Source organism: Camponotus vicinus, unplaced genomic scaffold (genome assembly GCF_025532165.1).
Source record: "Camponotus vicinus isolate PSW18456_S1 unplaced genomic scaffold, iyCamVici1.0 SCAF_10, whole genome shotgun sequence".
Taxonomy (NCBI): Eukaryota; Metazoa; Arthropoda; class Insecta; order Hymenoptera; family Formicidae; genus Camponotus; species Camponotus vicinus.
The window spans coordinates 1,988,095-2,015,661 of NW_028141946.1; the positions used below are offsets into that span (position 1 = coordinate 1,988,095).

The window sequence follows — 27,567 nt, forward strand, 5'->3', positions numbered from 1 at the left end:
ATTTTCTCCGGACTTTTAAATAAACCGAAAGAGAGATGGGCGCTCGCGAATGAAATTTATTCGATGGCCATTACTTTAACGGCAGTAACGCGATATCTCTCCCCATCCTATCGTCCCGCTAACGTCTCGCGAATAATCCCGCTTAAATTCTCTCCAACATTCAGATCGCCGAGGAAGAGAACATGGAGGAATTATGCGTGGGATGCAATCTGAGCCATATGATCAGCTACGATGACACGGACGGCGATGGCAGATTGAACGTTAACGAGTTTTACATGGCCTTCAGTAAGCTTTACAGTAAGTACCGTATCTGCGATTCATTGGTCGTTCATCACGAAGGGATTTGCCGAGGATTTTGTAAGCCGACGATGAAAAAAGTCAATGTATAATTATATTAATTGCATAAGTATATTAAAATTAATTTAATCCCTCACATCACTCTTGTTTTTAATTTAAAACAGATCCCTGCTAAATTTTTCATAACTTTCATATCGTTCCTTGCGAGATATCAAACTATTATGTTACAGAATGATCTTATCCTCGTGATTAGTTCGGTTCGGCGTAGCGATTAATCATCGGCAAATAATTTTCTTATGCTAATCCACATTATAATGGTCTTCCCGGGACGCTATTGTCCATGGACAATAGCATCACCGTAAATTGTCAGACTACACGCGCGAGTGCCATCGCGCACATACATGTATATAAACGGCCGCGAGGAATTATTATGCAAAATTTGTATAACGGTGCACCCCGCGAATACGATTCAATTTAGCCCAAATACAATGTATATACACATACGTGATACCTATACGAGGGAGATTCTAATCTGATGACAGGTGTATCGGTGGTATCGTTGGACAAATCCCTCGAGGTGAATCACATATCCGCGCGAGTCGGAGACAACGTGGAGATTAAGTGCGATGTCACCGGAACACCACCCCCGCCCCTGGTCTGGCGACGTTACGGCACGGACGTGGAGAACCTTAGTGAGCCGGAGGTATCCCTCTCGAATGACAATTCGATCCCTCGTCGTTACCCTGCAGCATGCAATATCGATTTGTGAGATCGCTATCCAAATAAGACATAAATATATATTTTTTTTATTTTTAATACATCATTTTTTGATTCGAAAAAATTTTTTTTTCATCTCTAATTTCTTTATCTCGCGTTCTTCCAAAGAATTTAAGAAATAAAAAAAATCAAAATGTTTGCTTTTAAGGAATGATTAGAAAAATGAACGCAATGATTTAGCAAACCGATATTATTCTTCAGATAATGAAAATCGTATTAATATCTTGAGAAAATTAACATAATATAAAAAAAAAATCTCTTTCACAGATTCGCGTTTTCAATGATGGTAGTCTCTATCTGACAAATGTGCAGTTGGAATATGCTGGTAATTACACGTGTCACGCTCTCAGAAATCAAGATGTGGTGCAAACTCATATGCTCACTATTTACAGTAAGTGTTTCAAAAGAAGATATATAGGGAAATCAGAAGATATATAGGGGATGAGATAAAATAGATTTTAAATTATTTCAGATCTTAATCTTGCTAATGAAAAAATAAAAAAATTTAGTAGATAAACTATATAATTGATTTTTCTTGTTATCTCATCTCTTCAGTTAAATTTAAAATTAATACTCCTCGTAATTGCTTTCTAACTGCTTTCCGTGACTGTTGCTCGTCTCTTCTTTCCTATTATTTTTATTGTTCATAGAAAGGATGTCACCTTCTAGAACATAGTAAAATATTATTAATCAAAGAAAGAAAGTAATTCACTTTTTTCCTGTTGAAATTAATCGAAAGTAACACAAACACATCTCTTTTTCTCTCTCTCCTTATCTTAGCTGTACCCGAAGTCAGAGTGACACCACAATTCCAATCTAAGCGACTGAAAGGAGCAGCTAAGATGAAGTGTCACGTGGTAGGCGAGCCTCTTCCACGAGTACGATGGCTGAAGAATGACAAACCCCTGAGCGAGGATCGACCGGACAAGTACGAGGTGATTGGCAATGGCACCAAGTTATTAGTAAGAAAAGTCGATTACGCCGACACCGGTGCCTACATGTGCGAAGCGACCAGCGCCGGGGGACTTACGAGAGACATCAGCAGTCTAGTGATTCAGGAGCAACCTACACCAAGTGAGTGAAGAATCCTCTTATTCTAATAAAAAAGACTCGTGACATCAATTCATCAATAAACCGTTAAAAATTAACCATCATCATTAATATAATATTATTGATTATAATTCTCTGATCTATCTCACCTTTAATCGATGTGGAATTGTTGGAAATACAGTTGCGACTGAAGAGGAACGCAGATTTTTCTCTTTTCACGAGTGGGGTATCTTGGTATACGAGCCATCCACGTGCCACGCGTTACACGAGATCCGATCCACAGATATCATACCCGGCACTCAGGTAAAAAATTATATATTCATCTTTGTTTTTTATCATTTTTTCTTCGCTCAATGTTTCACGTATCCTTCTCTTTTTACAGGAATATGTCTGCGGGCCGAAAAATGTTCCTTGTTCCTGGGGACGTGCCATAAACGTCGCTAATAGATACGTATACGTTAGTCAGCCGGAGAAGAATCGCGTGCTTGTAATCAGCGAAGTGCAAATGATGATAATCGATGTACGTATTATCCCTCCTTCTATTATCAATTACGTCGTCGTAAATGCCATGGAATAATTGCAATGTGATCACATAGGTAGTTGCTACGGACAAGAATCCCGTGGATCTGTGGTACGTACAGAATCTCGATTACGTCTGGGTACTGAACTGGAGGAGTGAGATGAATGTTGGCATCAAGACCATACAGATAATCAAGGAAGCTGCCCAGCGAAAGAAACATCATACCGTACGACCGGAGCCTCTCTATGCGGAATTAGATCTTGTGAAGGGTCTACATATCCCACAACAGCGAGTACGTTTCCTCTCTCTCATTTCTTCGTCTTCCAATATTATATTATATAAATTATTATATAAATTAAAATAATTAATATAATTATTATATAAATAATTATTATATAAATATATATTATGATATATACATTCAAAATTATCTTAAATGAATCCTTCTCATTAATGGTTTAATTTTGATTAATGTAGTATATAATTAAAATTGAATATATCATACATATAAAGTTATGTTATTTTTTTATAATTAACAAACTATTGTATTCCGTAGGATACGAAACATATATTCAAATACGGATATGTGACCCACACGAGTCAGTACGGCTTGTACAAGCTTGATCTGGCCAACATGAGATATACTCGTACCGTCAACTTGGCCAGCTACAACTGCGCGCCAACAAGCGTGGAGTTTTCTGATTTATGTACGCGACATAGTATTTTTTATTTTATCTCGAATTTTTTTCTTGCATATTTTCTTCGGATTCCGTTCATCTGATTCGTCTTGTTTTAGATGGCTTCGTTATACTGGGATGCGAAGAACCGATCACCGCTCGTCCGACTGGTCAAGTGCTGCTGGATTATCTCACTGATAGCGTTCTCGCCCACAAGCCCAACATCCTGGGGAAACCAGCGATCTCTCCCGATTCGAGATATCTGGTCACTCTCGATAAGCAGGACACTGGCGTCACTCTTGTAGTACAGGAGATTTTACGTAATATATTTTACATTTTCCTGTGCGCTTATTTAGCTAAAAAAAGTTATGAGAATCTTGCAAAAATTTGATAATTATTATATGTATAATGAAAAAAATTTATATTATCTATATCTTTTTAGCAAATGGATTAAAATTCGCGTTCGACGTAAAAACGACTTTAAATATCAGCGATATCGCTTTCTATCCCTCGCAAACGACCCATAGTTATGATATATACGCTTCATCGATAGACAAGGAAGATATCCTCTTCCTAGACTTGACTACCGGTGAGATAATCTTCTCCTAATTCTTTCGAAAATTATTTAAATTTTTAATTTAATTTCCGAGAGAATTAAAAAACCTCGTAAGACTATTCAGCTTTCAGACTGATACATATTACTTGTTTATAAAACTGATTGAATAGAAACTAACACGCGCGTATGACCTTACAGGCAAAGTGGAAATGATAACAGGTGTGGGAAAGGCAACACCGCCACATCTCACCAAATGGGGTAATCCGAATAGACCTATAATACAAAGCGGTATATTTGGTCGATATATGGTAAGCCCGTCCAACCAGGCGCTCTTTGTTCTCAACGGGGAGACCCGCACGGTGAATTGCGAGATTGGTGGCCTTATACATCCCGGCGCGATTGTTTGGTTTACTGTTTCGCTGCGTTAACGAATGTAGCTATGCGACAACGACAATACCAGACGTACGTATATAAATGCGTACATAAATTGAACATAGGGATCCGAGCGGGTACCAAAGCCAATATCGAGAAATTTTAGATGAAATTAAAAAATATACGTAGATCAACGGAGCGGTGTCAAGAGTGCCTACATCTTCTCTAATAATTTTCACAATGGACGTATCGCACGAATATTTCTGTATTATGATTGTATCATATTTGAAAAGAAAACAGCAACATTATTTCAAAATAATATATCGAGACAAAAAATAATGTACCAGATTGATTGAAATTTATATTGTATTAATCAGACGCAAATATTTTTATATCATCTTAATTTACGTATTGTAATTCTTGTCTATTCTCACATACATTTTTTAATTAATAAATCAATTAATAAATGTGTACTTGAGCAAATCTATCATATATAACATGTATATGTCATTTATATATTCAACTATTTAATTTTTCGTGTGAGTGAAATATTAATTAAAATTAAAAATTAAAAATGGATATAAAATAATGAAAAAAATTTTAGAGTTTTTAAATTGTTAATTTCAAATAATAGAAAAATACAGACATTTACGGGAGAAAAATTCCTATATACAGTGCGCGCGATCTCTTTTACAATATAATTATATAGATATTAACACATACAAAGTAACTCGAATAAATAAAATAAATAGAAAGTATACATTATTCGAGTGAAATAAATTTCATAATCATCTGGAAGACAATCCACATTTTTAGAATTTGTAATAATTAATGAAAACAAAATATGTATATTGTTATCAATACACACATATCAAATGTCTCTCAACTTTGTCAAACTATTAAATATTACTTTGTTGTGGACATAGTTGCTGTTTTCTTGATTTGCAATCCTAATAAAATACGACACGAATGATCTAAATCAGAAATCGATATATTTTCGGTAAGAATTTCAAATTTCGATACTGCAAATGCTTGAAAAATTATCTCTATATTTATTCGTAACGATTATAAAGCGATGAATGACTTAAAATATACTGTTGTATATCTGTAGTATCAGAATTTGAAATTTTTTCAATCTTTTATCTATATAGATACGATACATTCATTCTGAAATATTTATCTAGAGAAGATGAAAGCATTACGCGTGTCAAAGTTGAATGCGTGAGAATAACGAGTGATAGGAAACAATGACGAAGAGATGGCTATAATAGAAAAACGAGAAACATAACGAAGCGCTATATCTAACGTAAACATAACATAAATATAAAAAAGAATAAACAAGTTATTATTAAATGTACAGCAAAGTGCGCATATTGAGTAGATGCACTAATAAGAATGGCCGATTAAGATATACGTAATATTAAAAAACTTTTTTCCACAAATACGCACATATAATTTTATCTGACTCTATTTCTTACTTACTCTATTACGCAATTTTGTTTAAATTGCTAATTGCTATTTCTGCACGCATATATATACAAAGCGACAAATTTATATCTTTATTATTATTTAGATAAGGCATTATACTTTAGCACGCCTTATAGGCCCTTGTTGCAATGCATTAAACAGTCGTATATCGTCTGCAGTACATTACTTTGCATAAAATAAAGAAATGATATATGTTATTATATGTATTTCGATAAAAATGTATGATTACCTTAGTGTATCATTAGTGCATCCAAGTGAATTCATTATAAAGAGATTAGAAGGCCAGGTCAGCTAGATTTGCATCTTACGATCCGAGAAAATCATTGTAACACGGAGGTAGTAAGATTCTTTTATATCAGAAAAAAAAGACGTCGAAAACCTCCCTTCTCCCGAGTTGGTTTTATAATAAATAAAACTTTGAAAACTGATTCTGATTGCGCATACACACATACATATACATATATATATATATACGGTAAAGTTACAACATAGTATGTTAAAACAATTTATATAGCAATCCGCGCGTGAAACATCAGTATTATATCGATGCTGCGCTGATGCGAGCGCATATTGAACTGCGATTAGTGTATCTTGTAATAAAATTGCAATATATAACTAATTTAATAAATAATCCATAAACGTGATTGCGTTTCATAAAATGTGTTTAATATTCTATCTCGCTTTAATAACCCTCCACGTTTTCTTACTTAACGATAACGTAGAGGTATCGGATAAACGCAACATTTGCTATTCATGAGCAAAATCCTCTCGTTTCTCCGAGATAAAAAGAGGGAGCACGGCGAGACGTAATGCTTCGCCGTTGGCAAGCCGTAATTCAAATCTTTTCAAGTATGACGTTCACCTTTATTCACTAATAAATTACGTGTTTAGAATTCTTGAGTTCTACATTTAACCGTCTACTGTACAAATTCGACATACGTTTACAATATATGCAATACAAATATGCCCAGTTCTCTCTTTGAATTCGTAAAACAGGCCTAAGCTGCACTAGCGCAGAATAATCACCGGCAGAGAATCGAGACCGGCGAAGACACATTCTCTCATCACTGCAGTAATTGCATAACTGTTACGAAAGAAATTCACAGACTATCGATATTTCACATAATCCAGCGCAACTCAACACAGCGTATTAGAGACGCAGTCCGTTGCACTTTTAAATACAACTCTAGCAGAGGCAGGAGAGAAGGAGATGCACAGGGAAGATAGAAGCGCAACAAAATATATAAAAGGGAAAATTGCAAACGTATGAGAAATACACGAGTAAACGTTCATAATAAAAAACACGTGGAAGAACACAAAATATTAATTCCCTCTTCCGTTACACTTCATTCTTTTTTTCACCACTATCCCCGATTGTTTCTCCTCCGTTTGATTGACATATTCTATCAACTATCAAGTTAAATACACCACTTGTTATATATTGCACGGTTTCAAGTTGGTCCCTTGTCGACTATAAAACAGTATATACGCATTGCTGAAGTCCTCATCCTGTGGCTTCTGCTTACTCGTAATTTCGTCGTTGTAATAATACCACACATCCGTGCGAGGATTTTTCGCATACGCCGTATAATGGCCCGCGGAGACGCCTGAAATTTCGATCATGTCATCTGCATATTCGTGTGTATATAATTTATTTAAATATATAAATTAAATCAATCCTTATTTTAAGAAAAAAAATTATTTAAAAATCTTTTTAGATAAAATTCTCCCAGATCTGACATTTATACAGAATAAAATTCTTTCTAAATTAAATAATTCAATTGGAAATCACTATATTTAAATATAATTTAAAATCTTACCTCCAAAGTGGCACACGCAAGCATAGAGATCATAAAGGTGGCGTCCCACGCTCAGACCCACCAAAGGGAATGTGACTTTATCATCTAGCTTCATACTCGCGCATTCATAAAACACGAATCTATAACCAATTAAGATGTTTAAGCTATCTTTAATAGTAGATATTTTAAATGTAAATATTTTTAATTTATCAATCTACATATAGAATATTTTCGTAAATATGACGAATACATACCGTTTAAGATATACAATAAGGAACTTGGGATATCGATGTACCGTAAGTGTTTTTGTGGCACATTGGTTACATTCACATTTCGGACAAAACCAAGGATTATGTTCGTCTAAAGTTTCACTAAAGATACCAAAAGTATAATATATTAAACAAGATAAAATACATAATTTATATTCTAATATATAAAATTATCTTCAATTTTATATTTATTAAATTTAATATTTCATTGAGATATAAGATATATATTACAGATATATGATTCTATTTATTTATAGAACTTTTCTGCTTTTTATTTTGTACTCTGCTTCTAAGACTCATTTTCTGAAGAATTTTAATACTGTTGTTAACTTTTTGTAAAAAGACCATAGTGTTATCCCTTTAACTACGGCTGCCGTCAATAGACGACGAATAGGAATGCATATCCATAGTTAAAGGGTTAAAACAATTTGCAACAGTGATAGTTGATACTAATTAATTGATATTAATAGTAACAAGAAATCAAAACATTGATTAGATAATAATAATTGTTCGCTCTCTATATCAAAAATGTTAACAAAAGTTTTCATTTATTTATATTTGCATTGTTCGCTAATATATGACCATTTATACTATTGCAATTCTAAGAAATAAACTATGGTCAAAGTATAAAATAATCTTTTATAACAGTTGAATTAGGAGTAATGTATACAAAGTATCATTAGCATATTTATCTTGCTCAAGAATATCTAAATTAGCATAGTTATAAAAGTAACTCATAAAAATCAATTACCTTTGACTAAACGCTTGAAGGCAATCATAAAGAGATAATGGATGATGCGGTCGTTGTTTACTGACGCTAACGTGATCAACGGGATGCAAGATCTTAGGAACATACTCGGTATAACGAACCGCAAGTGTATCACCGTTTTGTAGCGCAACCATCCCCGTCTCAGGTACACTACATCCTGTACAATGCGCGGTGTACATACAACGCGAACAATGATGACCCTGCAAAAAATGTTTCTTTTTTGTAGTTAGATATGACAATATATTTAATAATTTAGATTTACTATTCTCATATTGAAGAATACTTGAATATCAACAATCATGTCACTATCTATCATTTTAAAATCTGCTATTTAATTACTTAACTGCTATATTCTTCATATTTCGGATAATGTATTCAATGCATTCTGACTTATGTAACTCAATTATTTTATTGAAAGGCAAATAACTTTTTCCTTTAATTTGTACTTTAAAGAAAAATTAAGTACATATATTGTGTATTTTACACGAAATGAAAATATCTTACCTGTCCATCAACGAAATGAATTGTATAGCGTCCTTCGTGCGGCACATTTTTTTTGACAATATCATACAGATCCTGTGCATTCACTCTCGATGGAAGTCGTATTAAATGCGGATATCCAAAGAGTTTCGTGCCTTTGCGATTATTCGTCGTCTCGTTTGTTGTGTCGTGCCTCAACACCAAAGGTACATTCAAAATACGTACAATCGGTCTCGGTCGGCCCGTTTGATCTATTTTCGTAAATGACGAGGCTGTCATGTACGTGGAACACATCTGACACATTTGAGGTTCTGTTTGATTCTTGAAGTAATTCTGTAATTGAATAATGTAAGTCTTGTTTAAAATGATTTCAATTTGGCGCAATTATAAAAACTTTTATTTTCGCTAAAAACCATAAGACACTTTCAATAAATAACAATATAAAAAATAAAACCCCTCAGTAAACTATCGTAGGTAGCAACGGATTAGTCTGAATTGAGTTTCAGGTATAAATTATACCAGACTTATGGATTATACTAAAAAAGCTGATCATACGAGATTCCAACTTTTCGTTTCCAGTCGCCTCTGCTGTTAAAAAAGCATCCTTGGCATTTTGGAAAACGTAAAGCTATTTCTGGTTCTCGTACATATCATTGTGATACCGTCCGTCTAGAACGTTCAACGATCTTATCTCAGACCTTCCCGGGAGAATATGGCAATGTATGCCTCGTTTGTTTTTCCCTTCCATAAGATCGAAACTACCAATTAGTGTTCATCATCGGGGTGATTGCAATTAATCACAAATCACGAAAAAAAAAAGAAATACCAGATATATTTAACACTGATTGACTATTATATTTTAATTGAATGAGAAAAGAATCATTATTTAATTAGATATATTTTGGCTTCGTTATATTTTAAATAAGAAGCTAGACTTACCTCAATGCAACTGTCGCACATAATAAAGTTACAATTATTTCCACTATGCCTCTTCAAATCGCCATCCAATTCCTCAAGACAGATCATGCATGGCACTTCTTCACCCATTATCGTACACTTCTGAGAAGAATCCATCTCTGCAGGACGATCGCCACCGCCATCAGACACTGAAGTGTACGCATCAGGAGGTTCCGTGAGTTCAAAGGCGTATATCGATCGATTCGTATCATTGATGTGTCTCAAGAGTGTATTGTCATCCTTAAATTTAAAACCTTGATGTAGAATCCAACAGAGTGATGTTTCCGCCTAAGTACGATAAGCTATGGCAAGCAAGTAATTCCCGATACCTATGGTGCAAGGGGAAAATAATATATAGTAAGGAAGCAATAAAGATAAAAGACCGACAGCGTTGACGAAATTATAACAGAGTAAAAGAGGCGACAAAAGAGAGAGAATAAAGAGAAGAATCGATGAGTTTGTGCGACGAAATGTAGCCCCGTAACTATATTTTCACGTTACGAGAATGTTCTTTCATAGAGTTTCTCTAGGAGAATGGTATCGGCGATAATCGATCCTATTCGAATATACCACCTTCTTAACTCTCCAGAATTATTTTCTAACAGCGTGCGTTATGCCTTGAATAGAAGAACTTGCATAGAACTCGATTATGAAGTAATAATTAAATCCTAAATTTTTATTCGGAGATCAATTTTATTCGGAATCAACATTTCTAATGCAGTTAATGCTAAATTCCTGTAAAAGATAATAGCAAAAAAACGCTATTGGAAACCTTTATATAAATATATAAATCTAAATTTAATATATACTTAGCTAATTTATTTTTTATTCGCGATTACTGTAATTTGTAATATGTAAAATATAATTTTCATTATATATACTTTCAAAATAATGACTAGCATAAATTAATAGCTAGAATTAATCACTGATACAAAAAAACTTCGTTAAAATAGATTTATATTAAAAATGTAAAAACATTTTTTCGTACCTACCAAAATCTTCGCTATGTGATTCTCTAAAACCTCTGCAAGTGCAATATTCGTCACCGAGATATTCTCCTTGCCGAGCGTTTTTAATAATTCCTCTTTCAATTTCCCAATTCGTGATTGCTTGTTTAAGGAAACGACGCACCTCATGGGTTGATCACCATTTGCAGGAACATATGTGACATTCAACTGTCTCTCCATCGCGTGAGGTAGAGGTACCGATAGATACATAAAAGGTTCATATGTAACAGAAACGTGACTACAAACCGAGCACACAACCTGTAAATATGGAATATTGCAAATGTAAATACTCGACATGTCACAGAATTAAAACATTTTAAAATCATCGAATGTAATTAGATTTTTTTAATCATATTTTAAATTAATTAAAAAATTAGTAACTAAAAATTCATTTATTAATTTTGACACACTGTGGAATAATTAAATTAAAAAAATCTTTTTTAATGAAAATAATATATAATAGTTGTAGAAAATTGTAATAGTTATAATAATGTATATATTTGTAATTGTAGTAGTAGAATGAAGCCTGCCTCTTTTCTTTTTAAGGCAGGATGGAAAATCTACTGCAATTTAATATAGGAGACTTTTTACAGCAAGTACCTATAGTTTACGGTATTTCTCCAACGCATAGTCTCCCACATAGACAAATGATATTATTTGCGAGATTCTTACCGTGCTTTTAAACTGGCCCTGGAAAGTATCAACGATGATGCTTTTATTGGATCGCAAGTGCTTTACCCAGTGTTTATCTGCCTCGATCTCTTCTTGCGCAGCAATAGCGCCGGTACCATAATTTTGTGGAATTCGCGAGCATTGAATATTCTCATTACCGAGACTATCATGCTTGTGATTTTTTTCCTGATCATCTAATCTCATGCGTTTTACATTGCACTTTTCCAGACCGCTATCATACTCGATGTCGGAACTATTTGATGCATGATCAAGACTACCATTGACTTTCTGAACATTTACTTCTTTTATGCGTTTGATACTAACACTCTTATTATCAAAGTCGTGATTCTCCATCAGATTCGAATTGTCTAGCGGCATCCTACGGACATTGTCCTTTGGAAATTTCTGTGAATCGTAATGGATCTCGTTATTACATTCTTGTTGCGTTACTAAGAAATTAGCATTACTGGTTTTAGCTTCTTTATGAATATCGAAACCACCATATTGCGGCGTTTTTGATAATTCAATCAATGTGTCTAATCTCAAAGATCGTGTTGGAGTAGTTTCATTTGTGCCTTCTTCGTTCACTTTGTTATGAATAAAAGTGCTCGATCTCGCCTCGATTATTTCATTTGAATCTAGCGTTTCCTCATCATCCTCTCCATTTAACGGTGAATCTCTCGGTGAATTTGTGTTACTATCGAGCTCTCCGATTGACGAATCAAAATCTTACAAAATATTAAAAAGATATTCAAGATACAATCTCTCAAAAGTGTATACATTATGTAGTCTCTTACCTCTTGGTGAGCCAGCCATAGTTACATTGGGACTATTTGGACATTCTGGTGATAGACATTCATACATTTCCAAAAGATCTGAATTAGGATTAGCCGTGGCAGTGACAGGAGAAAGGGTCTTTCCATTTGAATTTTCTATAGAATTAAAAGAATTGGCAGTGGTTGTAGACAATGGAACTTGATAGTTCTTGGCACACTTTGCTGTATTCATTTGCTCGTGGAGGGAATCCAATAGAAGTGCCAAAAATTCTTGACAATCATGCTGTTAAATACATACAACACAATCTCATATTGGATAATAAACGATAAACAATTGATTGAATATGCAAATAATCGCACACTTACCTGCCTGTAATCCTTAAATTGTGAATGATAAGCACCTAAAGTCTGTTTGAATTCTGTCGGTCTGAGTACACTATATCTTCCAGACCACATTTTCCCAAGAAGTACACTAAAGTGTGCCATTAATGATCCAGGTGGAGGCAGTTTCTCTCCTCTTTGCTGTAAATCCAAGAAATGTCGTAGGACAGGTGGAGTCGCGGTCAAACATTGCAACCCAGCTGCCATAAAACAGGTATTACCCAAATTACGAAGACCACATACACCTGCAGGCAGGACAACTACTTCTGAAAATATGCATTAAAATATAATAAATATATATCGTATATGTCACATGATTTTTATATTTCAAACATCACATTACATACACTCACCCATTGGCGAATCATCATGCGAATCTCCTGCCTCTGTGAAAAGATTATTAAGCGCTGGTGTACCAGGTGGCAGGAATGGACCATGTTCTATGCCAGTTCCAGAATCAATGGGATCGGCACCGACATCCGAGAAATCATTTAATCCAGGTGGCGGAGGAAGAGGAATTGCATAATCTGATGTTGAACTGTTTGCTTCAGTCCTGTAAAAAAAAATATTGAAAATGATTAGGATATTGATACAAATATCAACACAAATTACTCTAAAATTATAGAGAAAACAAATTTATACCATGTATCCTCAATGCCCATGTTAACTTCAGATGAGAGAGCTTTATCTTCTTGCAGCGTAAGAGCTTGATCCAAGGAAGAAGTTAAGGGACTAAGGCCAGTCGACTCTAATGCCTCCGATATCTCTGGGACGTCAGGCAGATGAAAAATTCCAGATGTTCCAATCATTGAAATATCTTCAACTTCCGAAACATCCACCTTATTGTCCATTCAGATAGCAACACAAAGCACACAGCCTGCAATAAAAGCAAGTTACAATATTAAATCTTAATCTTTAATCTTACTCAAATAAAGCTTTATTCTAATCTGTACTTTCTAATACTTTCTAACTGGTTTATTGAAGGTTTACTTCAATATTATGTAAAAACATTGCTCGCTACATAAATATATTAATATTATATTAATAATTTCCTAGTAAAAGAATAAACTTTAAAAATGATATATCAATGTCGCAATAATATTGCAATAATAAGTTGCAATCGATAATATTGCAATAATATTGCAACAATAAGTTGCAATCGATTACATTACAATAGGAACAATTTACGATATTATTTTCCGCAGACTCACGTGAATTAATTTCAATGACTCACATATCTAGTAAAAGCGGAACAAAGAAGGTAAATTAAGAACTTATCGCTCTATCGGGAAAGATTAGCATTCTAACGGAAGCTTACACGTTTGTTACAAATACCGTAATTTCGATCGAATCGCGCTAACCTAACCTATCGTATAATTGCAAGACGCAATTCCTTTCGATCGCTCCTCGTGCGAAGGAGCCGAGAAGGAAGGAGAAGGAAAGTTTTGCAAACACGCGGTTGGATTTTGCGTCCGTCCTAACCTGATACTCTCCGATTACGCGCGTGCAACGTATATCGTGTCGCGCCAAACGATCGTCGTCTACAAGCTGTGAATTCTCCTTCGGGATAAACGAGCGAATTGCGCGGGTGAGATCAGCGAACGCGTTCAATATGGAAGAGAGCGAAATTCTCGAAAGTACGAACGGGCGCGAGTTCGGAGCGAGGTGGACCGATGGCGAGCACGCCGTGACACCGCATTATCGCATCGAGGAGGCCGATGACGCCGTCGCTGACCTCGAGATGGCACGCGAGGGGATGGCGAGAATCCACGGACCCGTTCCGCTTTACTTACTCACACCTTGAAGAAAACGAGACTCGCACCAACTCGGACGAGAGAAGTCTACACCGCCATTGCAGCCGCGCAGCGTGATACGCGCAGGACGCAGGATGTAGACCCGTTTACGGCGCCTGAGGAAATGGAAGTGTTTTTTGAATTCACGGTCGCAGAGCACTCGCACGACACCGCCGAAACAATCATGGCGGCCCCGCTTGACGACAAACGGTACCCGCGAGAGAGGGAGGTGGCGCGAGATCCGACTCGAAGCGTCGCGCATGCGCGCCAAACCGCGGATCGCCAACGCGTCGAAACCATGGATCAGAAATTATCCAGGTGAATCACCGTAGAAGAATCGAACGGATATCCAGAGGGTGTGTGATGTACCAATGTAATGATGTCTTTGGCCCAAATTCTGAATCCTCTTTTATTGATAAAAGTGCTCCTAAAAGCGGCCTGTAGCCAATCAGAAGGCTTATATGCCACTTTTAGAGGCACTTTTATCGATAAAAGAGGATTCAGAATATGGACCTTTGACTATAAAAACATGGACCGCCAGTCCCCCACTTTTTCCATTCATAAACAATGCTACGAGCATTGAACTATAGAACTAACTGGAATGAGCGCTCCTTTGTTACGAGCCGAGCCAGCCTGTGCGACGAAGGCCATCGCTATTTGGAATCGCTGTCTCTGTTACACTAACATGCTATAGTATATTTCTCCTATAGTTTTTATGACGTACTATCTGTGTCCATACCTTAGTCAGTATATGTTCGAACAATGAATATATAAAAAATATTATTGTAATGAAATGGATTATTTAAGGAAATATAATGACGACAATAAACGAAATAAAATAATGCTTTATTTTGCTAAATTCTTGGTGAAAAAATTCTGTACACAACTTTAATGCGCAGACGTATATTTTTAGCTAAGGTAATACATGAAAAAGAGAGACGGCAATACCAAATAGATACTGTCTCCCTCGGTTCGAGGTCACCGGGCAATAACAAAGGCAGCGCTCGTTCCAGTTAGTTCTATTGTGGTTCTATAGTTCAATTACGAGTGTATCCAACATCTTTGCGATATAAGCTCCGCCCCATCGACCAAAGACCGGGAAATTTGAACGATTAAACTGCATCTATTGTCGTATGTTGTGTGTATGTGAAATCCAATATATATAACTTTTCGAAAAAATATAAAATTAGATTAGTTTGTTTTATTTTATATTATTTTATATTTATTTTATATTATTATTAAAGAAATGTGCACATAAATTTACTGGGAAATCTGTAAAAGGAAAAATATTCAAATATATCTCCATTTAAAACCAATTTAAAACCAATTTAATAATAACTAATAATAAATATTTAATTCTACTAAATAAAATTATAAGATATGATATTTGAGATTAATTTTGACTTACCCATACATTGGAATTTTAAATTTATATTTACTTGATCTGCGACCATTTACAAAACAATAATTAACCATCTTGATATCTTTTGTATTATTAAATAAACTTGAATTATTTTAAAAAAACGAGTGCTTTTTCACTGTTGGATTGACACATGCAGACATTTGAACATTTTTAATTCCTGCATTACTCAATGGTCGATGGCGGCGCGACACATCTTGGCTACAAGTCTGAACTTAGTTACTGGCAGTCCATGTTTTTATAGTCAAAGAATGATGTAATATAATTTAATGTAATGTAATATCGTATTCATATATGTTATTTTCATTGTTCCCAGATAGGGAAAGACGACGTAGCGAATCCGATTGGCTATGCCATGTTGTTACTATGGCCTGGTTTACACTGACCGTTTGATACGCGTATCAAATGTTATGTTCATACTAAATGTATGGTGTAAACAATGCCGTTTGAGTTGGTACGATACGCATCGAGAAGGCGTATCGTATTAAAATAATACGCGTATCAAGCATATGTGTGGCGCTGTAAACACTTGTGCATCAAAGAACGAAGGATTAATATAACAAGGATAATATAAAGAAGCGCGCGCATGTATTTATACATTTGATGTAAACGCAGTCGAATTAAATGTTTGGTGCGCATTACTTTTGATTCGCGTATCAAAATGCGCGATCAATTTATTGTCTATGATAAAAACACATCACACAATTTTTGGTTATGTATTTTATAGCGCAATAGGGGAAACGACGAACCGGCGCGAGGAGATGAGGAGAAGTGCTCCCCACTTCTCCGGCATTGAAAAGAGAAAGAAACTCATCTTACATCTTTTATCTTTCTTTTCGTATGCATCACGCTTATACAATGGATGCTCGGTCTATGGCCGGTATTCATAGTCCGTTCTTATATTTAAGATCGTCTTAAGAACTTATTCAACCAATCAATGACCGCATTGCAGCTATTTGATTGGTTGAATGGGTTCTTAAGACGATCTTAAATATAAGTACGGACTATGGCCCATATTCTGAATCCTCTTTTATCGATAAAAGTGCCTCTAAAAGTGGCATATAAGCCTTCTGATTGGCTACAGGCCGCTTTTAGGAGCACTTTTATCGATAAAAGAGGATTCAGAATATGGGCCTATGAATACCGGCCTATACTTACTATGGATCTGTTCTTTTTAGCTGCACTGCTGCACTAAGTTAGAAAGAGACAAACGTACTTTCTTTCACTCTAACTAATTGCACTAGTGCAGCAGTGTAACTAAAAAGAACAGGCCCTATATCTATGTTGGATACACTCATAACATTGTTTATGAATGGAAAAGGTGGGGGACTGGCGGTCCATGTTTTTATAGTCAAAGTACCATACGCAGATTTGCGTTCACTTTGTACTCGCAATGACAGTTCAGTCGCACACTCTTTCCCTCACGTGTCTCCTACGAAACAAGAGCTCCGGAAACTATCCCGGAAGTCGTGCGTATGCGCGCGCGTAATTTCGTTCCGTTGCGTCTTCAAAATAACGCCGACTCCGAAGCAGAATTCTCATCCCCACGACGTTAATAATCCATCGCTAATCGGCGCAATCTCTTCGGGTGTAAAGGAAAACGCGCCTTTCACCGCGCGAACGCGGCGCGTTTCTTTTTGAAACATATACAGACGATTCCGTTCCTTCTACGGCGCACGATTTTGCGGGTCGCTTTCTCGGAAATCATACGTGAGTCCCGAGAAAAAAAGTGAGAGGAAAAAATACGAGAGGTGGGGAAACGAAAGATCACGCGTGTTTCTATAAAAGAAAACATTGTTCTACCGAGAGGCCCGCAAAGTTTACGTCGTCGCGGTATCGTAACGGCATGGATGAGGCAACAAATATGACTCAGGATGAAGCCCATATGACAACGGTAAGATTCGCATCGACGCTGTTAAAGCATCGCTTTGATCTTATTTAAATCAACTTTGATCTGGAGCACACGTGCAACTATCAAACTTACATCATTTCCAAGCATATTAATGATATATATATATATATATATATATATATATATATATATTTACAATACAAAATTGTAAACGTTCAAATAAAGCATTATTTGATACTGCTGATTTATGTCCATTATCTCGACAACAAAGCATTTGCGACCATATGTTCATATGAACTATTGTTCTTCCTTTTTATCCAGGAACACGCTCACAAATTTTTAAAACATACTTTTGACTCACCCTGTATATATATATATATATAAATTCCTCACAAAAAGTTCAAACGATATTAGTGAAAAAATTATTCTGAAACATCGATTAACTCTTTAAAAACAAACTTACATAATTTCCAAGCATATTAATGATATATATATATATAAATTCCTCACAAAAAGTTCAGACGATATTAGTGAAAAAATTATTTTAAGACATCGATTAACTCTTTAAGTTTCTCCAGTAACTCATTCTTCGATTCAAATATATTTGCGCACGTGCATACACACGTGTGTCTAAAGCCTATTCTTTTAAAATAAAATGCAGATGTAAATAAGTATAAAATTACGCACATATATTTGAATCGATGAATGAATTACTGGAGATATATTTTCTATGATATTTCATTTTTTTTACATACTGTAAATTTGGATTTTTTCCCGCTAATTTAATTGTCTAGATTATTCTATTTATTATATATTTTTATATATATTTTTTATTAATAAACACTATTATTCACATAATGGCAATTCATACATATGAGCCAAATTTACAATATTTAAAAGAAATGCAATATTATAGAAAAATTCAATGAAATTGATAAAGACTGCACAAAACTTATTAACTTTTCAATCAAGATAAAGCTCCATAACACATTATTCACTAACAAAAAATTCTGACTGTTTTTATCATAATTCTATTTTTATTACGTTCTTAAGTTTGTAACAGGTTTTTTAGGTTTGTTTTCTTTATAATCTTCTTTATATTTTATGTAGTCTATCTTTCTTCATTTAACATTTAAATGTCAAGAATATAATATGTAAATCCATTATTAAATATATTGCTAATTTTAATGTGTTTTCGCTTTCTTGTATTAATAACAAAGTTTACCACGCTCGTTACGATCTTATTCCACTATGTAAATATTTACTATGCAAATGTTTAGTACGTAAATGTCTAAAGATCAATTCAATAATTAGTGTTCAAAGTGCTAAAAAAAATTAAATCTGCTCTTTATACATTACATTTTCATGTACAAAATTAAGTATAATTAAAATATTTTTTGAACATATTTTTTACGCGCTAGTATTTTAACATCACAATACATGTCATTGATTTAACTTTTAATTACTAATATACGCCTACACAAGTTCAGCAAGTTAAGTACAATTGGCTAAATTGCAATTTGCGATATTGATTGTGAAGAATCATCAGAGATACATTTTATAATTTATATATATAATATATATATATTTGTGGCAAAATTTTTAGCGTAGAATATGTATTTAATAAGTCGTTAAATTATTTTATCTTTCTAACTTCTCAAAAATATTTTTAACTAATGAATTAACTAATTGCTTTCAAAATATTGCAATCCCAAATTTATTATTAGAAAAAATAATTGGCTATTCTTTCTTGATTAATATTTCGCAAATTTAATTTTGTTGAAAATTGATTTAATCTTTATAATCTATACTTTTGAACTTTTTATTTTAAATATAAATTGATATGATATAAAGTTGTAATAAACTTAAGCCAGCTTTAAATGATCTACAATAATATTCACGAAAGAATTATATTTATAATAAATATCAGCAAAAATCAGCAAAAATAGCAATAATCTATTTATAATAAATTTGAGTCATAACACAGAGAGATACACAATATACATATACATCAAAATTTTACATATAAAATAATAAATACCATTCGTGATTCCATCGCGAATTAGAGTGCATTTAAAGTGAGCTTTAAGAGCATGCTAGTGTAAAGTTAATAACACTATTGTGATAACTTTTAACGCTCTAATTTATGTATAGTATATAATTATGTACGTTGTTTCATAACAAATTTTATATAATTACATACATTGTTTCATAACAAACTTGCTTATCCTTGTGCAACACGGTTTAAATATAATTTTCGCATTGATATATAATTCCTTTTCTGAAAAAAACATCACGTTTGGTATGATATTTCGTCAGCTAATTGGATAAACTCCTCGAAACACATTGCGGACTAAATCGAATTATTCCGCTTTGAGATACCCGACAATTGTATGTCATAAATCTCAGATCAATGTCAAATGTGCTTTAGTTTTATAAATCGTTTAATTTTTAGTAGCGCTTGACTATTTAATTTTATGAATCTTAATTCTTAGGAGCGCTTGGCTATTTAATTTTATGAATCTTAATTCTTAGTAGCGCTTGGCTATTTATTTTTATGAATTTTAACTCTTGATCTCTTCAACCAAATGGAACTTTCTTTAATATTTAACAATGTCATATGGTTTTTTATAGCACATAAAAATGTTGCAATCAGGAACAAAATAAAAAATAATGTGTCATTTATATGCACATATAAAATAACATAAATAACATTATTTTCTTGCAAATCTTTTAAGCTTAATATAAAATAAATTTTAGAATAGTTTTCACATATTATTGAAAAATATTTTAAAATTATGTTAAAAAATATAAACTTTTAAAATATATTTATATTTAATTCTTATTTATTATAGCCAATTTTCACGAATTATTATTGCAATATAGTCAGCATTTGGCCATTTAAATTTAAAAATTAAAAATTTAAATTTGCCTCTTATTCGCCGCAAAATTAAAATTTGTATTAAAATTTAAAAATTTTATTAAGATTTAATAATTAGGAATTTGGCTCAAATAAAGAGAATAACTTCGTTATTTATGTTTATACAATTTTGAATCAATTAAAGAAAGAGTTATATAATTTAATGAATTAATGGACATATGAAGTCATTCATTGATAAAAAATTATACGACATAATCATTTTATACAATTGCAGCCTGAACTGATTAAGGCTCACGGTTACATACCCGAGATCCACCACATTTGGACAGAAGATGGTTATTGCTTGAATGTGTATCGTGTACTCCCATCTAATGATCAAGTGCCAATAAAAACTGACTCTATCACAAATATTGACACTGCTGTTATCGATAACAATAGCGAAGATTCTACCGCTACCCCCGCTAATTCATCAGCTACCCCCGATTGTCATCGTGTTCTGGAAGCCCTCAAATCTTCCGGTGCAGATTCAAAATTGCCAGTTATTGTAAATCATGGACTTATGTCCAGTTCTACAGATTGGATATTACTGGGACCTCACAAGGCTCTTGGTCACTACTTCTTTTTTTTATTATTTGTATTTCCGATCGTACTAAAATATTTTTCAATAATATCAACAAATTTAACGATCAACAAAAGAAAAATTTTATATGACGTGAAAATTGTTTATTAGTAAAATAATATAGATCATCTTTCTTGTATAATTTTTCATTGCAGCATATGTTCTTTGCGACAATGGATTCGACGTTTGGCTCGCGAATGCTCGTGGAAATACCTACTCTAAAACCCACAAGCATTACTCGATTAAGAATAGAGAGTTTTGGAATTTCAGGTAATCCAACAACTCTTTAAACGATTAAAGTGTAGGAAAGTAAATACAGAAAAGTATTATAAAAAATATACATTTCACAGTTGGCACGAGATCGGATATTATGATATACCAGCGATGATAGACTATATCTTAGAAAAGACTGGTCATTCCGAATTGTATTATATTGGTCACAGTCAAGGTACAACCGCGTTTTACGTTATGCTAAGCGAGAGACCCGAATATAACTCTAAAATCAAGGGAATGATAAGTCTGGCGCCTATAGCGTTCTTGTCGAATCAGAGAAGTCCACTCTTCAAGTATCTCGTGTATTTTAATGATATATTGGAGGTAATGCAATTTTCTAACTCTTTTTCCCGCGAGATTATATACTTATTACTCACCGTTTCAGTGGTTTCAGTGGTTTCATTGGTGCTCCTACTTTTTCAACTTTCAACACTTCCCCCGTAATAAGTGGCAAACACGTGTGTTTGGCACCCTCGTACGCAACGCTCCTTGCGCGGTGACAAAGAGCTTCTGCAACTATTGGTTTTATCTAGTCGCCGGATTCGGTAGTGATCAGCTTGATAAATCCATGTTACCTTTGATATTGGCACACTTTCCGGCCGGCGCTGCAATAAAACAAATCGTTCATTATGGTCAGTTAATAAGCTCCGGTGAGTAACATAACATCGTATGTATAAAAGAAAGAATGATATGTCATAATAACTCGCACGATTTTTCACACTTTCTTTACGTTCGATACGTTTTTGGCAATCTATTTTGAGAAATAAAAGAGATAGTTATATTTATGTTGAGACATCCTATATATAATGTATAATCATTTGTTTTTCAGGCTGTTTTCAAAAATATGATTATGGCGCTAAAGAAAATCTAAAAATTTATGGATCCACTCAACCACCCAAGTATAATCTTGAAAGGATCAAAGTACCCGTGGCGATTTTTTATAGTGACAATGATTTTCTCACACATTATACTGTAAGTTCTATATAATTAAATTGTATAAAATATTATATATTATGAAATTATACTGTGTGTATAAGTTCTATATATAAATTAAAAATTAAAGTTATCTTTATGTAATCTTTATAAGTTTAATCTTTTTAAATTGAATTAATATTAATATTATAAATTTTTTTTATTTATTTGTATTGTGTGTAACGCGCGCGCGTTTTTTGATTTCAAAAATTATAAATTAAAAAATGCAAAAAAAATAAATTTGAATTTTTTTCATTATATTAATATCTTAGAATGTTTATTTTAAGACTTCTGCATCAAATAAATGTCTAATAATATAATATAAATACATTCTCGAAGAATTCATGCTGAAAATAAGATCTAGAATTAAAATGCGTAATCAAAGAAAGTGACTAGAATTAAAATCAAAATTAAATTTTTGTGGAAAGTTTGGTTTTTTTATTTTCACGTCTCATAATTGTTTCAGGATGTTCAAAAATTGATAAATAGATTACCAAACGTTGTAGAAGTCAAAAAGATATCGTATGAAAAATTCAATCATATTGATTATTTATGGGGCCGAGATGCAAGAACTCTTCTATATAATCGCATTGTAATTACGTTAAAGAAATTTTAATGTATATTTCAATAATATTTTAAAAATCACAAATTATATACAAAAAAATTTCGATTTTTTACGTCTACAATGTACGCATTAATTAACTCATTCAAATCAAGTACATTGTTTATTGTAAGTTTATATTTTGATCAACTCGAGTGTTGAGAAATTAACAATTGAAATTCCAAGTTCCTCATTATAATTATATCCAATTATTATATCAGAAGTTAAAATTATATGAATTTTTTTGCGAAGAAAAAAATTATTTTTTAACATCACTAGTGTTCGATAATCGAGATGTTCGATATACGAGAATCGTAGATATATTGAAAATTTTCTCTTTAATGACTCATGAATTAATAAATAGTTGTAAATCTTGATAAGGTTTCATTAAAAATATAGCAGATACATATACGCACATATCTGAAAATTATACATACATTTATTAATGTAAGAAAAAATACTTTGGGTATACATATTTTATCAATCCAATTGCTATCTAACACGCGAATAAACGAAATATATGAAAAAATTAACACTAAAAAAACTAATTAAAACTAAATAACACACGAATAGACGAAAAAACTAATTTAATTTCATAAAAAAAAATTTACAAGGTTTTTGCTTCTGATATTATAATTTAATAATTAGTTAAGAAACAAAATCATTAAGCAAATAAGTGGCATTTTAATTATATGAAGCAAACTTGAGGTATATAGGATTTCAAATAACAGATATAAAGACATTGATTAAAAATAAATCAGAAACAGGGTATAATAAGAATTGTAATAACAATTGAATATAATGTGAAAGATCTAATATTTAAATATAATATTTTATGTATGCAAATATATATCTATATATAAGTCTGTACCTGTCTTTGGCAGAAATTGATATGCAAATATATTATTTTTTGTATATAAAAATGTTATTTAATACATTTGTGTATAAGTAAACTTATGAAAAAAAAATATATTTACAAGAAAAATATATTTATTAACTTTTTAAATTTAAGCGAAATATCACTATCACTTTTGTACGTTCAGAAAAACGTAAAGATGATTTGCCACATCTTAAATGTACATATACTAAGTATTTTTAATTTTAATTTTGTTTATACTTTTATATGAAAACTGCACATGGTCTTATGAGTATTTAAATCAGCGAGAAGATTAAATTTGCGGTTGATTCCAGTGATGTAACAAAAGTTTCATAATTTTTACTTTGTTAGGCTAATATTACATTTATCGTACGACAAATTTTTTAAGCACATTGATTGGCTGCGGGATAGAAAGTTTCTAAAGATTCAAAAAATTATTATCCCGCAGCCAATCAATGTGCTTAAAAAATTTGTCGTACGACAAATGTAATATCGGCCTTAGACCGACCATGCAGTATAAAAAAATGCGTCGAAAAAATTGCATCATTACAACACACATAATGATAAATATGCGTGAAAAAGATTTTATAAATATGCAAACAAGAAATGCAATTTCATAACATTTTCTTTGAAAAGTATTTTATTTCATTGTCAACTGATATTGAATCAATAATTTCGATTCTTTCTTTTTCGTACAAAGAGACTAGATTTAAAATTATTTATATAAATAATATATTAAACAATATGTAACAATAATAATGCAGTATCGAATACATAGACGTAGCATTAACTGCCGATAAAGGCAAAGGGGATCTTGATTTTAACATAAGACGGACGTGACAAGACGATTTCGACATATATACATATATGTATATATTTTCAGAGGAAGAGAAAGAAGAGAAAAATAAAAAAAATGCAATAAATACATTTATAAAAAACAAATCTTTAATTAGCAGGGAATAATCTTATCCAGCCTACATTTTCCTTCTTCTCTCCTCTTCTCCTTCCGCATTCTATAATATATACGTGATGTTTTCAAAGAAGCAGCATAGACGAGATTAAGGCTGCGGTCAAGGGGACGCTGAGGATGCTTTGAAGCGTTTGATTGACCAATCAGATTAAAGAAATCTTTACTCCTTTTACCCTGATTGGTCAATCAAACGCTTCAAAGCATCTTCAGCATCCCCTTGACCGCAGTCTATATGACTCTCGCTACGTTCCACTTAATTATCTCGTAGCACTCGTAAACATGTGTCTTTGTTTAACTTTTAGCAAACAAGGATGAAATAATTCTGCGAGCGTTGCGATCGTTAAATGGAACGCAGCCTTTGTAATATATTGTTTACAATTCTTGAATATGAGAAAAATTATATCAAATATAAAATTTTTTGAAATCTTTATCTTTTGAAAATAGATAAAGGTCAAACGTAATGTAGCATATCATAGATATATATAAACTTTTGTGATATTAATATTCGGGTAATAAGAGCCTATCGCGGATATAATTGCGCGAAATTTTTCCTTGATACAATTTCCTTGATACATATTAAAGTTCCCATATAATATATTTATGTATTTTTATGATAAATATACGTATGTGAATATAAAAAATATAAGAACATTTGCTGAGAAATAATCATTTATGATTTAAAAGTATTTATTTTCTGTGTAATAATCTTGAAAATTATCTAATCAGTGATAGTTGCTATAGATTTTATCATAGAGATAAGAATTATTATATAATGCATTGATAAATGCCATAATTGATTGAGAATTCAACTTACAATAGATCACGTTTCTTACAGCAACCACTATCATGGCTTTAAAGTTTGCTTGTAACCTATCTTTTATGTTTACGGAGGCTCCCAATATTATTGACAGATATCAGCTGGCTAAGCAAGCAGGATTTAAAGCAGTTGAAAGTGGATTTCCATTTGGCTTCTCTGTTCAACAGGTTGCCACAGCTAAAAAGAAAGCAGATATCAATCAAATATTGTTGAATGTATTCACAGGTATATTGTGTTCACATTATAAAAGTAATTAACTTTTTTAGCTCTAACTTGAATTATCACAATAGGTGATGTTACGAAAGGGGAATTGGGTTTTGCTGCAATTCCAGGTGAAGAAGAAAACTTCAAGAAAAGTATTGAGAAAACGATAGAATATGCAAAAGCTTTGGATTGTAAGATGTGAGTATAACTATAATAAACTGTAAAGACACAAAATTGAGAATTAATGCTTATATAGATGAACAATTTATATTATATAATGATGACAACGAATTCTATTCTCAAGATTTTATCCTTAGGATTCATGTAATGTCAGGAAAAGTAGAATCGCCCACTACTGCTAATGATATAGTTTATGAAAAAAACCTGTTATATGCCATTGAGAAATGTAAATCGGAAGACATTGTCGTTGTCATTGAACCGATTAATAATTACAGTGTTCCAAATTATTACATGAATAATTTTCAGAAAGATAAGAGACTATTCATTAATATAATTACCATTACTTTTTTTTATAATAGACTTAAAGAGTAACTCTATTATTTTTGTCACTACAGGTTTAAATTTAGTAAAGAAGATAAATAGCGCACACTTTAAGCTACAAATGGATATTTTCCACTTACAACATTGCTGTGGTAATATTACAAATTGCATTCAAGATTTTTTACCTTATGTGGGTTAGTTTTTTTACAATATTATCCTAATCTCTCTCTCTTTAAATGTAACAAAATATAATGTTAATGTATTTATATTATTATTTTCATAAAGTATAATACTATATTATTGTTATAGGTCATGTTCAAATAGCTCAAGTTCCTGATAGACATGAGCCAGATACTCCAGGCGAGATCGATTATAAATATGTATTTTCTTTATTGGAAAGAATTGGCTACACCGGGTATATTGGTTTGGAATATCGGCCAAAATCATTAACAACAGAAGGATTAAATTGGATTAAGAAATATGGTTACAATTTGTAAATATATTTCACATATATATAAATTTTTTTATTTATCTCTTAAATGAGAAATATATTTTCATATGTGTATTGCATATGAATTATAAGAAAATAAACATCTACCAATTTTATGTAAACACACCTTAAAACAATAAACAGATTATTATTCATTAACTATGAAGGAATAATTTTCAATAAATCATATAAGAGGTACAAAATTAATATCTAAATTAATGTCTAAACAAACATTATTACATAGTTCATTATTAGTTTATAAATGTAAATTAATGTTTATATGTTTATTTTGACTTTTAATAATTATTATATACATGTAAGATTGACAATGCATATATTGCTCTTATACCACAAGTATAAACATAATCTTAACCTGTATAAACAAAAATATGGCAGGCTAATATAAGATATATACAATATATTATGTGTCCGAAATTCATAGCATATAAT

The 27,567-nt window shown here is 32.5% G+C and overlaps 4 protein-coding genes across 12 annotated transcripts in view; 3 read left to right on the forward strand and 1 right to left on the reverse strand.

Moving 5' to 3' along the window:
• Fstl5 (follistatin-like 5) overlaps positions 1–6,381 on the forward strand; it is a 66,601-nt gene extending 60,220 nt beyond the window's left edge. For both annotated transcript variants that reach the window (XM_083079498.1, XM_083079499.1), the window contains exons 7-17: positions 165–297; positions 840–1,000; positions 1,342–1,465; positions 1,855–2,148; positions 2,306–2,427; positions 2,507–2,644; positions 2,721–2,936; positions 3,201–3,351; positions 3,441–3,641; positions 3,764–3,910; positions 4,076–6,381. In XM_083079498.1, the coding sequence (XP_082935624.1) occupies positions 165–297; positions 840–1,000; positions 1,342–1,465; positions 1,855–2,148; positions 2,306–2,427; positions 2,507–2,644; positions 2,721–2,936; positions 3,201–3,351; positions 3,441–3,641; positions 3,764–3,910; positions 4,076–4,305 (1,917 nt within the window). In that variant the 3' untranslated portion in view covers positions 4,306–6,381. The remainder of the gene's footprint in view (positions 1–164; positions 298–839; positions 1,001–1,341; positions 1,466–1,854; positions 2,149–2,305; positions 2,428–2,506; positions 2,645–2,720; positions 2,937–3,200; positions 3,352–3,440; positions 3,642–3,763; positions 3,911–4,075) is intronic.
• A 198-nt stretch (positions 6,382–6,579) lies between these two features.
• LOC145960220 (ubiquitin carboxyl-terminal hydrolase 4) lies at positions 6,580–14,844 on the reverse strand. Of its 6 annotated transcripts, none has more exons than XM_083079491.1 (13): positions 14,647–14,844; positions 13,490–13,724; positions 13,195–13,400; positions 12,833–13,110; positions 12,488–12,749; positions 11,691–12,418; positions 11,004–11,276; positions 9,994–10,251; positions 9,079–9,387; positions 8,557–8,774; positions 7,791–7,907; positions 7,558–7,676; positions 6,580–7,344 (listed from the first exon to the last, which is right to left on the reverse strand). In XM_083079491.1, exons 2-13 carry the CDS (start codon positions 13,696–13,698, stop codon positions 7,172–7,174), a joined length of 3,150 nt encoding a protein of 1,049 aa, XP_082935617.1. In that variant the 5' UTR covers positions 13,699–13,724; positions 14,647–14,844; the 3' UTR covers positions 6,580–7,171. The 6 variants fall into 6 exon arrangements, with proteins under 6 accessions (XP_082935617.1, XP_082935620.1, XP_082935616.1 ...); XM_083079494.1 differs by having other exon boundaries at positions 13,201–13,400; positions 14,641–14,844; XM_083079490.1 differs by having other exon boundaries at positions 14,641–14,844.
• Positions 14,845–17,393: 2,549 nt separating this feature from the next.
• On the forward strand, positions 17,394–23,973 carry LOC145960240 (lipase 3). Of its 3 annotated transcripts, none has more exons than XM_083079548.1 (7): positions 17,394–17,954; positions 21,068–21,311; positions 21,568–21,682; positions 21,763–22,009; positions 22,071–22,335; positions 22,515–22,657; positions 23,124–23,973. In XM_083079548.1, exons 1-7 carry the CDS (start codon positions 17,907–17,909, stop codon positions 23,271–23,273), a joined length of 1,212 nt encoding a protein of 403 aa, XP_082935674.1. In that variant the 5' UTR covers positions 17,394–17,906; the 3' UTR covers positions 23,274–23,973. The 3 variants fall into 3 exon arrangements, with proteins under 3 accessions (XP_082935674.1, XP_082935671.1, XP_082935672.1); XM_083079545.1 differs by having other exon boundaries at positions 17,395–17,954; positions 21,068–21,401; XM_083079546.1 differs by having other exon boundaries at positions 17,395–17,954; positions 21,068–21,401; positions 22,080–22,335.
• Positions 23,974–25,940: 1,967 nt separating this feature from the next.
• On the forward strand, positions 25,941–27,276 carry Gip (hydroxypyruvate isomerase-like protein Gip). Its single transcript, XM_083079579.1, is given in 6 exon segments — positions 25,941–26,147; positions 26,213–26,324; positions 26,444–26,614; positions 26,700–26,821; positions 26,937–27,040; positions 27,042–27,276. Coding segments are annotated over 6 exon segments (741 nt in total). The 5' UTR covers positions 25,941–25,951; the 3' UTR covers positions 27,078–27,276.
• Positions 27,277–27,567: the final 291 nt, after the last annotated feature.

Coding starts and splice junctions, on each gene's coding strand:
- LOC145960220 (XM_083079491.1), bottom strand. CDS start 13,698: ATGGACAATAAGGTGGATGTTTCGGAAGTTGAAGATATTTCAATGATT. Junction 12,419..12,487: donor TATGGCTGGCTCACCAAGAG/GTAAGAGACTAC, acceptor ATATTTTGTAAG/ATTTTGATTCGTCAATCGGA. Junction 11,277..11,690: donor AGGGCCAGTTTAAAAGCACG/GTAAGAATCTCG, acceptor CCATATTTACAG/GTTGTGTGCTCGGTTTGTAG.
- LOC145960240 (XM_083079545.1), top strand. CDS start 17,907: ATGGATGAGGCAACAAATATGACTCAGGATGAAGCCCATATGACAACG. Junction 17,955..21,067: donor ATGAAGCCCATATGACAACG/GTAAGATTCGCA, acceptor ATACAATTGCAG/CCTGAACTGATTAAGGCTCA. Junction 22,010..22,070: donor ATTTTAATGATATATTGGAG/GTAATGCAATTT, acceptor TCACCGTTTCAG/TGGTTTCAGTGGTTTCATTG.